This window comes from Mchenga conophoros, linkage group LG3 (assembly GCF_057382185.1).
Source record: "Mchenga conophoros isolate Kocher_MC1m ecotype Shallow Benthic linkage group LG3, M_conophoros_male_GT1.1, whole genome shotgun sequence".
NCBI classification, from domain to species: domain Eukaryota; kingdom Metazoa; phylum Chordata; class Actinopteri; order Cichliformes; family Cichlidae; genus Mchenga; species Mchenga conophoros.
Genome location: NC_140528.1, coordinates 67835577 through 67849839, shown reverse-complemented (window position 1 = coordinate 67849839; position 14263 = coordinate 67835577). Strand labels below are relative to the sequence as shown.

At 41.3% G+C, this 14263-nt stretch overlaps 1 protein-coding gene across 1 annotated transcript in view; it reads left to right on the top strand.

The window, feature by feature from the left end:
* The first annotated feature begins 584 nt into the window (after nt 1-584).
* Nucleotides 585-14263, top strand: part of rell1 (RELT like 1) — a 33458-nt gene continuing 19779 nt past the window's right edge. The window contains exons 1-2 of the mRNA XM_085266835.1: nt 585-823; nt 11269-11466. Of these exons, the coding sequence (XP_085122961.1) occupies nt 799-823; nt 11269-11466 (223 nt within the window). The 5' untranslated portion in view covers nt 585-798. The remainder of the gene's footprint in view (nt 824-11268; nt 11467-14263) is intronic.

Here is a 14263-nt window from a genome sequence, read left to right as displayed (position 1 = left end):
AAAAACCTCCCATCCTCTCCACTCCAGCTTCACTAAAAGCAGTAGAGAGCTTCTCAGTGCCATCACCACCACCTGTTCTCTCACCTGCCTGGCACCGCCTCTTAAACTCACGGACACCCCTCCTCTGCAGCTGAGCCAGGGGCCACACATCTGTCACATTTTGTGAAATGAAATTTTTTTTTTTACCTCAAACATGCATTGTGAACATTTTTTTTAACCTTTTTGTATTGTTTTTGTGACCCAACCTTTTTTTTATTTGCAGCCAACAACACATTTAAACAGCATAAGTTGACCCAAAGTGCTTCAGCGACAGGCACATTTACATTTCAGGTTTTACAACAAACAAAAAAAACAACAACAAACCCAGTTTCAAAATACACGAAAAGCTGAAAGGTGCGTTTTGTTGTGTTAACTAATAATTGTGGGGAAAAATAAACTAGTGATTTTGTGGTCACTAAGTGTGTTTAAAGCTTGCAAACTGATGATGATTCATCTCATAAATCATGACACATCAGTAGTTATTGGTATCGGCATTTTAAAAAATGTGCAATCAGGCACGGCATCGCTTAAGGCGGCAACGAACGCGGAAGTGTCGGTGAGTGAGTGCTCTCGCTCCAGCTCGACTCTCTGTCGGGGACACTACAGGGCGTATCCGCTCTCTGAGAATCGGGAAACACGTTGATATTCGCTGCAACTCTCCGCTTTATTTTGATCAGTGTAATCGCTCCGTAGTGCTGACCGTCAGCGGCTGCCTAGAACATCGACACCGACACCAGCCTGCTGGATATCAGCCCAGCGATGAGCAACACGACCGCTTCTGACGGTTGGTTTCTGAGCTTTCTATAACTTGTGTGGGGATGAAACCGTGTTTCACCGCTGCAGTTCATGGTATATGGTACATATATTGCGAAAAGACCTCTGTAGTTTTCCATGTCGTGACATTGATGTCAGCCTTCCTGGAAAACGAACTTGTTAAGCCCGCGTGTAAAGTTTCAGGAGGATATTGCGCACCTACATCAGATGCGCTGCAGGGCAGAGGAAAAGGAAAAGTTAGAGTCTCGTTAGAGGCTTTGGGAAAACTATTGCTTTTGAATAATCAGACACACCTTATTAAGCTTTATTTAGTTATAATGACTTACATGCTGTCCCATTGTCACAGAAAGACTGTTAAACTTTGGGTTTGAGCGATTGAAATATGTTTTTGCAGGTTTGTGGTATTTCGGCATCATTACGGCGCTTGCAAAGTTAACGTGTTATGTTAAGTTAACTCTTTGTATTACTTGACCTATTCTGCTTTTTAATATAATAGCTCTTTCAAGATGTAAGGGGGCGATCGTGGCTCAAGAGTTCGTCTTGTAATTGGAAGGTTGCCGGTTCGAGCCCCGGCTCCGACAGTCTCGGTCCTTGGGCAAGACACTTCACCCGCTGCCTACTGGTGGTGGTCAGAGGGCCCGGTGGCGCCAGTATCCGGCAGCCTCTGTCAGTGCGCCCCAGGGCGGCTGTGGCTACAATGTAGCTTGCCATCACCAGTGTGTGAATGGGTGGATGACTGTGTATAGTGTAAAGCTTTGGGGTCCTTAGGACCAAGTAAAGCGCTATACATTTACCATTTAAATGTACTCACTGTTTGTCCTGCTGCAGATTTTCCATCACAAAACTCAAAGCCGACTGAATAACCTGTAAGATTAAACTGAGTACTGATAAACTGAGTGTGCAGTTGAATATTTGCTCATCAGATAAGGACTCTTCGAGCTATGTTAATAACGGTTTCACAATGTCAGATCACGCTTTACTGCTTCCCGTGAGAAAATGTTTATTTATTTCTTCTTCTGGTATAAAACAGAAAAGCACGAGTTTTGTGGTTTACTGTAATAATCAGCAGATTAAGAAATATTAACCATAAATGTCAGCTGCTTCTCCAAAAGTGCATCAAGTTTAATTTTATGTCAGAATGTCTGTGCCTAAATGTGTGAAGGTTGCTTTAAAAGCTCAAAAGCAGAGCCAGGCTCACCCTGGATGTTTGAGGGCTGAGATCAACACTGAACTGCCATCAGTGCGACGCCGTCACATCTAAATAAACCGAAGCAATTATTGTTGGATTATTTTCTGTAAAAACAAAAGAATATTCGGGGCAAATATAAATCATTGCTGCAAAAGGGATGGGTGCTTTCAGAGTTTCTAAGCAGCATATAAAGACATTACATTCGCTTAAATAATTTGCACGTAGTAAAATGTTTGTGCATGTTGGCAATATTTCCCCTCTGTGTTGTGATCAGTGTTGGAGTCATTACTACACAAAATGCTTTTTCTTTTTAAAAAAATAGCGCAGTACCTTACTTAATTTCTCCCAGGACAAAGTCTATAAATGTATTACTCCTTAGATTACTTTCATGTTTCGCCATAAAATAACCTGAAAAGCATTATGCACAATTACCACTAACATAAACCCCTATGCTAACGAGGACACACTCTTTCTCTTAGTACTTGGGTATGAGCACAAAGCCGACAACAAAAAGGAAAAATGAAAACGAGCACAGAGACTTCAAAGTGATCTCCATGGTGATTCTACCTTAGAAACATAGACGGGTAGAAATAGATGCCTGACTGCTCATCAGTTTGTTACCTGTTGAAGTTCATGGTCTGGCTGCTGGGCAGCGGTCGGCTTTTACTCGACTTTTGCTCTGGGTTTTTGGCTAGCTTAGCATTAGCATGCTATCTGTGCAAGGTGCTTGCAAAGAGCTGATTTTGTATTAACAGCATAATGCAGCTGTTTCTGTCTTGGATGTTTGCACTATAAAATTACTCTGTCCTCCTTTTATGCAACAAAATATAAATGTCCATATGCACGCTGCAGACTGTGCCCCGATTTTCCTCGAATCAATAGGCAGGCAAACTTACAATTCCAAGGAACTGAGCTACTGGAATCAGAATCAGAAAGGGTTTTATTGCCAAATGTTGAGCAGGTTTACAACATTAGGAAATTGCTGTGGTGCTTAGTGTAAACATACTGTCATAAACGCTTAAATAGATATAAAAATAAGAATTAAAAGTGCTAAGTAGATAGAAATTGGCTCTCTGTAAGAACTGGTTCTCAGTTCCCATCTCTACCCGTAATATTGGGCAACATAGGAAGACATCTCATTTGGTTAACCAAAGCTGTTTAGAAAAATTGGTAATAGTTCATTAAACAAAATAAAAAATAGATTGATAAATACCTTTCTACCTGTGGGAAATTTCAGTGAATATCAGTGCTTGGGTTTGTGCCCATGACTGAGATGGTTACCACGCCTTCCAGAAAGACCAGAAAGTCCAGGTGGGAGCTTTGCAGCAAGCAGGAGTGCTTAGTTAGTAGGTTGCCCCTAGATCAATGTGCAGCTACTTCTCTGAACTTTATCCGAATTTGTTAGCATATACCAATAATCTGTGCTTTTAAAATGGATCTCTGTTGTTATATGCTTGCTGACTTCACCCCTCTGAAGTTGCCTTACATAAGTGTGGCGCTGACCGCCTGATTGAAGCTTTGTTCGGGCTTGCAGTCACAGCCACAAGGAGGGTTCAGTTACAGTAGACAGTTTTTATTCTTTTTGTTCCACATCATTTATAGTTTTTGACGTTAGATGAAAACACACAAAACGGCACAAAACCCTGATACAAATCAGATGTGCAGTTCACTATCCTCCAACACTGTGTACAACCATGAAGCTCCTTATTTACAGTGTCAGAGACTAGATGTGAGTAGGAAGAAAACAGCTGATCTGTCTTACATAAACCTTTATGTATAATCTTTAAAATATTGACTGTTTGACTGCAACAGCTTCTGAGGCATTTCCTTAGACAGATAATGAGCTTGGGTTTTTGTTTTTGTCACTTTATGTCTTCACAATCTGATCTGTGCATTTCATTATGCTAACTCTGATAGTATTCTGTTTTTATATGAGGATCGATGGAGATGAATAACTTATAAGCAGTGATTATTGCGATGCCTGTTGAACGACAGAGTACTGTAGTGTCAGTCTCGCTCATTTAGTTCCAGCCGATGTCTTCATAACCTTTAAAAAGTGGGGACTATTTCCATCTTTCCATGAGAGGTCTGTGGCTTGAAGAAGGCCAAAGCTCATTCAATTAGACCCACTCATCCAGTCCCTTAATTTGGAGACAGGAAAACACTCGTATCACATGTGTTTGTTTATGTGTGAGTGTGCAGTAATCCTTTCCTAATTACCAGGCAGAATGTAAACTCACTCCAGTTTCAGCTGGACACTCAGGCAGTCACTGGTGTGTGAGTCTGAGAGTGGTTCCCAGTTTAGTCGAGCAAACTCCCCCAAAGTGATTCAAAGAAAAGAAAAGTTTGTCTCAAAAGCTAGAAGGAAAAAACGAAACTGGACTTTTTTTTTAGGTTTTTGAAGATGTTTCACCTCTCACCCAAGAGGTTTCTTTATTTCTTTTTTTTTTTTTCTTCTTTAACTGAACTTGATTTAATTAATCATTTGTGTCCTCACATGAGCCAGGGTGTGCAAACAAAAGCGTGGGTAATCACCACCAGAGGTTTGGAGTGAAACCATTGTGACACCTTGCTCCACATAGATTGCCTTCTTTACTCCTCTTTCACACCGTTGGTCTTCTCGGGCTAAAATGTGAACACTGGCAAACTCAAACGTGTGACCTTTACCCTTTAGGTGCAGGTGTACAGTGTTGAGTACACCTGAGAGTTGAGTGTTGTCCTGTCGAGGTGGCTCTTCTCGCTGTCAGCCACAGAGTTTAAACGACCTCTTAGTGATCTTTCAAATTAAAAGTGACTTATAAGTTGTACTACATACATAGCTGGTCTCTAGCCACGTACATCAGAGAAGATTACCCCCCCCACACACACACACACACACAAATGTCACCACCTGGATTTAACTAAGCAAATACTTAAACCCTTCCACTGGTTTGGAGGTCTAAGTTTGGGTAATGTTATGTTGTTGTGTGCTTGAAAAATGTGGTCAGCTGACTGCCTGAATATACTGAATGACCAAGTTTTTCCGTCAGCCATATTATTGTGGTGTAATAGCCGGGATTCATCGGGCTTAAATTGTGAAAGAGTGGCTCAGGGACAATGAGGCAACCCTCCAGTGTATTTATCGTCTCTTCACATGTCAACGAAGAGCATCCTTCAATCCAGCTGGGTAAGCTTGAGCCAAGATGTTGGAAAGAGTGACTTTTGGTCAGCTAGAAGCTTCTTTTTTTTTAAACACTTTGGTGTCAAGGAGTTAGGTGAGGAACAACAAATGCATTTTTTGTGTGTTAAACATTGGGAACTGGTTAAACTTTTTAAAAGTTCAGACTAAGCGGCTCAAATTGTTAACCGCGTCAGCAGCTCACCTTAAAGCTTGACTCTACCTGGCTGCTTTACATTGTTGAAGTTCATCAATACAAGTTGCTAAATTTCATTATCATCTGTCGCTGTCTGGTTGCCACATCGCAGCTCGTCACTTCCTGTGTGGACAGTCATGCATTTTCCTGAGTATGTGGAAATGAGAAGCCACAGTGAACAGAACTGCATCGCATTCAGTTGAAAACCTATTTCCCGTAACTTATCCGAGGGATACATAAAGTTCTGTCTCTTTAATTTCCTGAACAGTAGCAGTACTGTGCTCTTTCTTTATTTTGCTGGGAAAATGGGAAATAGTTTCCACATTTGTTAAAACTTGTACAAACATACATGGTAGGGCTGTGCGATATGACCAAAATCTCATATCCACATAAGACATTTATCGTCCTGACAACGATATAAATCACAAAAATGTAATATTTTTCTGTAAATTCTGTGAATCTCGGGCAAAACAATATATATCAGATGACGATATAAAAACGTCTATCATTTCATTTTACGCTATCGTTTGCTTCGTGGTGTCGTAAAATACACCGTTTACAGCAATATTTTTTTTTCATCGTTTTGATGGTCACTGCAGTGGCTATATTAATTTCTTAAAGTTCTCTCTTTCTCTTATATTTAATATAACCACACTATGGACGAACAAGAGCCTGTTTTCACGTGTTGTCGTTAGCCACAACGACGGTAACACCATCGCATGGCTCCGCTGTCCACTTGTTTGTGACAGTCCCAAAACGTCGGCTGCATCCTCCGGAGGCCGCATTTGAAGGCCGATTACGTCACAGCCAGGCGACGAAGGCTGTCGATAAATGATAAATGTCTTATACCGGGATATGAGATTTTGGTGAAATTGTGTGTGTGTGTGTGTGTGTGTGTGTGTGTGTGTGTGTGTGTGCTATGTTGTCTCTTATGTGTAGACACAACACTGAGTCATCTGTTGAGTTAAGGTGACCTTTTAATACTTGAATGATTTACAGGTCAGTGTTAAGTGGTTTAATAAACAAGCGTTCCTCTTAAAATGATGGATGATGGACTGAAAATGCAGCCAATGTCCAAAGAAAAAGAGTAAGTAACCATGTTTATGGTCTCAGGCGATTATGTCCATGCATGTCAGTAACTCAGGACCGAAACCTAGTGAGGAATCATTACATATGGTGCATTTTTATTTACTCCAATAAACGTATGAGACTATTTAGGAAAACCAAATGAATCAATTTGAGTGCAATCTGTGGAATTTCCCCCATTGAAAGAGAGGATATTTAAAAGTTAATGTACAACGTTGTGCTCCTTACTCATTGTGTTTTCACGAAATCCTGTGGACTTCTGAATACAATGAATCATCAAACATAGACAAAATGCAAAGAGGAAGCGATGTGGAGTAAACGTCATTGGACTGAAAGGGCACCGAATCCACAGGAATAAATAGCAACAGAAGGCTGATTATTGCATGTGGTCGCCTGCCGTAAATATTTCCCTGTAGCTGGCATCCAATAGTGTGAATATCCATAAATGGCATGAAAAGTGCTTTAATAATGTGCTTTTTCGCAATCTGATATTTATTGAGGTGTTTGAATTCTTGGTTGAGTCAATATATAAAGTAAATACTTGTTAAAAACCCAATCATGACATCAGAAATGGGAGATTTGGATAGAGTTTGATTGGTGCATGCTGATTGCATTGTGTTTGCAATCAGGACAGGAGAGTGAACAGGTGGAAGGAGCAGAGAAAATTAAGAGTGCAGCACACTGATGAGACACGAAAACAGCTGGAAAATTGAGGAAGAGGTAAGCATCAATAAAAGGCAAGACAAAAGTGACTCGGCAGGAGCTGCGATAGCAGGGTTGGTAAAGTTTAAAAATTAAACTAACACGTCAGCATAAAGTCTGGGATACTCTGAGTGCTTCATAGACACGGTTTTAATGTTTTTCTCAAGGTTTAGTCCGTGCTGCTTAACAACAAAGCTGAAGAACTCAAAAAGACATCATTAAATGTCTCTTTAGACTCTTTCTCTCCTAGGGAGCTTTCTTAACTAACTTCAATCATTTCTTCCTGTAATGATCCACGTGTCTCTTAGGCTGTTCAACAAAGTCTTGCTATTAATTAATGCTACAATATTACATACAATAGAGTTATCTCTATCAGCAGAGTGTGCTCCATAGACTTCCAAGGTGGCTGCAATTACAGCACTACTTTAAAGTCTGTCATGGATCCACCTGTTTTAGTGGATGTTCACAAGCCGAACAAGGGTCAGCGATCAGATGACATGCACGTTTCCACTCGTGTGATGGTGTTGCACACAAAGGGTCAGATTACTAACTGAATGTAGCTGAGTGCTTTAAATCTTGCAGCCGTCTCCGATTCCCTAGCTTACACTTTTTAATGCCCAGTTGCCAAGAAGTGACTCACAGAGTTTGACGTTAAAACGAAAAACTAAAATGAAACTAAAAATCAGCCCATGTGATTAGCAGGGCTCAAAGAATGCAGCGACAGCCAGCGTGCTGCTCTTTTGTACAAATGACCCCAATTTAATGGCCTGTTCTTGGTCTCTCGTTGCCCTCCACATCTGCACCATTAATCATGAAAATTGAATATGTTTTGGTCTGCACAGCAGTTGGATAAAAGGAGAAACTTTTAGATATCAGCTTGGGTTCTTGGAAATGGTTATCACTGCTGATATTTTATCAGTAATTTAAAAAAAAAAAAAAAAAGCTCACAAAACTGCAACTTTAGTCAAGAACGAAAAGAAAACGACCTCTTCGTTCAACAGAAAATCCAAAAAGTCCAAATGTTTCTTAGAAGTTGTAGCTGGAAACTAATGTAACCGCCGCCCCGCTGTTGTTGCCGTTTAAATTCATTTTGTTAATCCCCTTCTGTGAAGTGCTCATGTCTCTAGCTTTAGTTTGTAGTTCTCTCTCTTTTATAGGAGCTCCACCACAGCACCAGCTGTGGTTACAGAAAAGATGTCTGGCTCCAATTCAGAAACTCCTCAGTGACCCCGTTCAAGCCATTTGCTAGTCTCCAGTCTTATTTTATTTTAAAACAGTCATCTAATTGGCCCGTGATTACTTCTGAGTCATTTTAGAGGCGCACAGGACCGTGCTGTTCCAACAGTGTGGTTGTCACTGTTATTGCAAGCTCATAGACATGCAACTTTTGGTAACAGGCTGGTCAGTCAGCAGACAATGATCAGTGTGTTCAGGTTTGGGCACCAGGGAACTGGGACAATGGAGGAGCACTAATGTGTTTATGCATCGGGTGCACATAAGCTAGTATTTAGATACATGTCTCCGCGCGTGGTGCTGTTCTATAGTTCGTGCAGATTAGCTGTCGTGCTGCCCTCTCTGTCTGCGTCTCTCTATCAGACCCACCCCGAGTCTCTTTGTGCTGTGCACACACAGACCTGAGCAGACAAAAGCTCTCTTGTTTGTAGAGCTGGAATGCGTCATGTGGTACCTCACCTTTGAACTTTGACCTGATCGAGATGTTTGGTTCAAAATGTAATATTTCATAGTATCATCTGATTTATTCACACTTACGCTTTTTTTTTGTTTGTGTTTTTACATTCAAACATTTACAGTTTTAGTCATTTTACAGTTTTACAAAAGTTGTGTTCTGAAAATATTGGCATCAGTAGCATTATTGACACTTCATATTTCCTCCATGGCTTAAAATGGGGAGTGGAGTAGTTAAGGTGGTGATATTACTTTACTGTAATAGGCCTAGGTTGCTGGGGTTGCCCCATGATGCAGTGAGCATTTCTTTTTCACTCTCTGTTGTATTATACACCAGTATTGCAGTTATTCATTACTCAACTGTGGCTCTGTCACGCATAGTGTGTCTTTTGTCCTGTTCTTCTCTGTGCTCGCTTCCCCCTCCCATCAACCCCAACCGGTTGTGGCAGATGGCTGTCCCTTCCTGAGCCTAGTTTTGCCGGAGGTTTCTTACTGCTTGCTCATAGGGGGTGATGTGACCGCCGGTGTTTCTATCTATTATTGTAGCGTCTTTACCTTTACGATATAATAAAAACCTTGAAGTGACTGCTGTTGTAAACTGGTGCTATATAAGCTGAGTTGAGTTGAATTGAAGGGACTTGTTTTGTTCTTGCAACAGCAAATCTAATGGAAGTCAGGTTAAAAGTTAATTTGCTCATGGTGTGTTTTATTTATCATAATTAGCGGTGACACCATGGGTGCAGTGGGTGGCTGGTTTGATGAGCATCCCTGCTGTCACAGATTAGTGCAAGCAGTCCTCTGTTGACCGTGCAGCGTAAATACAATGAATTATGATTTTTAAGCAATTTTTTCCCCATGAGCTTTCCCATATGGAAAAGATATATATAAATCTTATAAAGTTTGTATCTGTCTTGTGTGAAACTTGTATGAAAAGCATATAAGAGTGAAAACAGATATAAGATCCCTTGAAAAATTATATAATGAAACTCATTAAAACTCATGAAAGTGGCCACTTTCATGAGTAAATCATATACGTTTTTACTATTTCTTTTCCATATGGGTTGGGTGAGCTTATAAGTTCATTCGGTGGAAGAGTCATCACTTGCTATCATGTGAATACTACAGTAAAAACTTACTTAGATCAGGTAAACATTAACACTGTTTACCTGCTTTAAGTACAGGCCTACCACCACTAAGGTAAATGTTACTGTTTGAGGAAATGTGGTATCTTTGTGTCTTTTAACAAAGTAATTAAGTAATGGATACACAACTAAATGACAGATAGGTGCCTGTTTTTCACAATCTACTTTAGAAATGTTTGTTTTTTACAATAAGTCCACAGTTTTGGGAAAAAGGACTTTTTTTTTTTTTGTGAAGAACAAAAACTTTCTGTTTTATAATTACTTGAAAATCTGGGCATCGAGCTACCAGCACATCTTCTTATATTTTGCACATTTATTTCTTACAATTTAAATGTAAGAAATACATGTGCAAGGCCTGCTGACAGGTTTCCTTGATTTACTGCAGCAATATTTCTTTGTCATGTAGAAAAACGGAGACATTCTGTTGAAAGTGCACTTCTTTTTTTCTGATATGGAGACGTCTCAGGGTTTGAATGTGTAGTAAACTGGTTTGGCCCAGTTGAGATCAAAGTAGGCTGTGTGTTGCCCATGATGTAAAGTGAGTTTGACATCCCTGGATGACAGTGGCAAGACCTCCTGAATTTTTTTTTTTATCTTCAAAATATATTTTTGTTGTTTTAATTGAAAGTACAGGATTTGGAGCCCAGGAGATGTTTATTGTACCCAATCCAATAATCTGGACTTTAGACCCCCGGGTAGGCAGGTAGGAGTGGGAGCAGAGGCAGATTGAGCTAAAATGGTGAGATGTTTGTGGTCCTTGCGTCTGCTTTCTGCTGTCGTCTGTCTGATGATGTAACCGCCCGCTACGCCCAGGTTGGGTTACATCTGTTATGTTTAACATGCATTAAAGTCACCTTAAATAAAACATGTGACTGACTGCTATCACAGTTTATGGGACCCTTGTAAAGCTGGTTTACAGGAGTGCCTGCTCTCCTCCCTCACTCAGAAATAAATCAATAAAAGGGGAAAAAAACCAGTCGAAGACAGAAACTAAAAACCTTGGAAAACATTCCCAGTGTTCTTCACAGCTTTTTTGTTTTTGAAGTTTGTGCCTGCTTCCTAAATGCGTGCTCAAAGTTGTAAATGCGTCAAGTTCATGTTGCAGCTGATAACATTTGAATCCCATCAGCTGCTCGGCTCACCCTTCATGTGTTCTCCTCACACCCTTTGTAGAGATCAGGTTGCAGTGAAAGGTGCTGTGAGGACAAGGGTTTTGTTTTTCTGCGCCGCCTTACAAAAATGTATTGAATTACTGCTTTTTTTTCTTTTTTAATTTAAATTGTTTCTCATCCTCTAGCTGGTGACAGTGCTGGAACGAGCGGCGGGACCAATCCGTACTACATCGCCTTTGTGCTGGTGCCTATTCTCTTCCTTCTGGGCCTGCTCGGTGTGGTGATCTGTCATGTGCTGAAAAGGAAGGGCTACCGGTGCACCACAGACCATGATGACGAGGAGGAGTGTAAGGAAGAGGTCAAAGATCCCGAGCTGGGCGGAGGTAAGGTTTCAGAGATTCTGGGAGGTCATTGGAGGTTCTGAGAAATTTGACAGTATCGTTGGATTTATGTTTTTATTGAGTCTAAGGCTTAAATCATCCATCGCCTATATACAATACAAGCCAAAGATTATCCCACAGCCAGGCTCATATTAATCCAAGTGGACGTGTCGTTGTGTTGCTGATGTGTCTTCTCAGAAAAAAAGGGCCTTTTTTTCTTCTTTAAATAAGGCAAGCCAAGGTAACCCCAGTTCATTGTCAAAGATAGGACCGGTTAAATTAAAACAAGCCTTACAGATTCAATTTAGTTTTGACCCAGTTTTAACAGGAAGAAACCTCCAGCAAAACCAGTCTCAGCGAGGGCCTCGATCATTTGGCGGATGCGGGGAAAACGAGGGGGAAAAAAAGAAGACAAAAGAGAGCGCAGGGAGACGGGACAAAACCCAGACTGAGGGAGACAGAGGGCAAAAATGTAATGATATGTTGCAGCGATGCATAAACACGCGGGCAGTTTGAAGAGGTTGATGGAGGAGTACCGCTCGGTGTGTCACGTGAAGTCCCGCAGCGGACCGAGCCTGTCGCAGCATAACAAAGGGAGGCTTCTGATTCAGCCCTGACTGTCAGTTTTATCAAAGAAGAAAGTTTCAAGCCTAATCTTAAATGTAGAGATTGTGTCTGTCTCCCAAATTCAAAACTGGGACCTGGCTTCACAGTTTCAGTAGCAGAACATGACTATGATGCAGATCCAGGCGTACCCGGCCTCCTGCAGGCAGTGTCAGTGTTGTCGGTCCTTTAGCTTAGCCTCTGCACAACCGAGAAAACAATGAAATCAGTTCTCTTCACCCACTGTCTCTGTTTCCCCTTTCTTTTGTTTTAAACATTTGTCATCTTTTTGGACCCCGCTGACGCTCCATTTCCAGCGTGAGACTGTGATTCAGGTCTCATGACATGTTGAGCTGGCAGCGCGATTAGAGCTGAGAGGCTCAATTGTGTGCATTGTTTACCTCAAATCCCTTACTCATCCAACGTCCACATGATTCGAGGCACTGCGTAAATACGCATTGCTCGTCATAAATACTATCGTTAACTGTTTCATAATCTAAAGGATTTAAAGTATTTATGATCACGCCTGTCCACGTCTCAGTAAATCCACTGCGATGCTGTCGCACAGCAGATGATTTTTTTTTTTTTTTTTTTTTTTTGCACAAGTTTCCAAATTAGTCATCGGCCCATGTGATCTTTTCCATTTGCCTGTCATGTGGTAATAAGACGTCTAGAAGGCAGAAATCACCTTCGTTCTGGTGCTTTCAACCCTAGACTACATTCCTGAATCTAATTACCTTGTGTGTGTTACTTAACGTAGACGCAGGCGGTGGTGTGTGACGTGAATGGCATCTCAAAGCAATAGCATTTCAAGCTCTTCCTGTATAACAGACAAACAGACTGAACTTTACGTTATTCGGTGTTTATGCGTTCAGAAGATGAAATAGACAAACGTGAGCTTAGGAATGCTCTTTTGGAGGTTGGGGTGCATTTTTAGAAGGGCTGTCATTTTATTTGGAAGCAGGAAAGCAGAAACCAGGAAGACTTTTAGCATTCCCTTCATCCATTCATGTGGAGTTCAGTGAGGTGAAACGTAATTACTGTGGGATTTGTGTGCGCACTTCACTCAGTTTCCCTCCTTCTACATCTGCCGTGCCTGCTCGTCTGTCGTTCTAGTAATTCTTGAGCGCATATGTGAAATCTCTGCAATCACCCTGGCTCTGTCGCAGGCATGAGAAATGTTATGGAAAGAATAAGCTGTTTACGCTGCGCTGTCCAACTTCCTGCCATCACGCAATGCACCGCACGCCAGTGTTTTCCCTTACATATGATGTCCCCACCATTCCCATTAATCTTTCCAGTTAACTGTGTGAATTACAACTCAGTTTCTTATGTCAAGAGCTGGTATTGGAAAGTACAGGCGTGAAGCGGGTTTCGCTCATTGAGTAAGTGCAAACTCCTGCTGCTGGCAGCACAATAGTCATAAGTCCATTAGGGTTTTTCCCGGCCATCTATTTGTTTGTGTGTGTTTGTTTCTTCAAAAAGCCCTACCCTATCGTACGTTAGAACAAAAACACAACACTGCTTTGTGTTGCGGCCTCGCTCGGTCAGTCAGTCAAGCGTTCCCTTTTTTTCCTCCTCAGTGTCAGGTTTCCTGCTCGCAGTCAGCCTCTGCATACCAGAGGATTCCAATTTACGTTTATCAGTAGCGAGGAAGAACTGAGGAAGCAATCAAAAGGAAACTCCAGGAAGTGCCTCACAGGGGTGTGTGTTGACCAGTGGATTTGTTCTGCATAGTTGAATGATTACTGCGACGAATTTGCAATATTATAGAAATCCGACAATTTCCTTTTGAGAAATGGCAGGAAGTAACGTCCGGGGACGGCGTGAGCGAGGGACAGTCATTGATTCTTCCTGGCAATAATCACTCAAAAGGAACATTTTAGCTCTGTGTGTGATCGATAAACATCTGCCACAGAAGCGTTATAGTTGTGCTAAAACATATTTCTGATGTCAACAATGGATCAAAGTGCGATACGGTATAAGGGCCACAAAAAATCCACTGTGAATTTTCCCCGTCCCTTTAGCTGTACGGAGGCTTTTAGCATCAGCTCGGCTTTACTTTGCTGTTTTGAATGCTCCTTTTCCTTTAAGGCCACCTTCCCCTTTAAGCAGACTTTCTTCTTCTTTTTTCTTCTTCTTCTTCTTCTTACAAACGTAAAGCTTTATTCCTGAGAAGTTATAGAAATCCACTAAC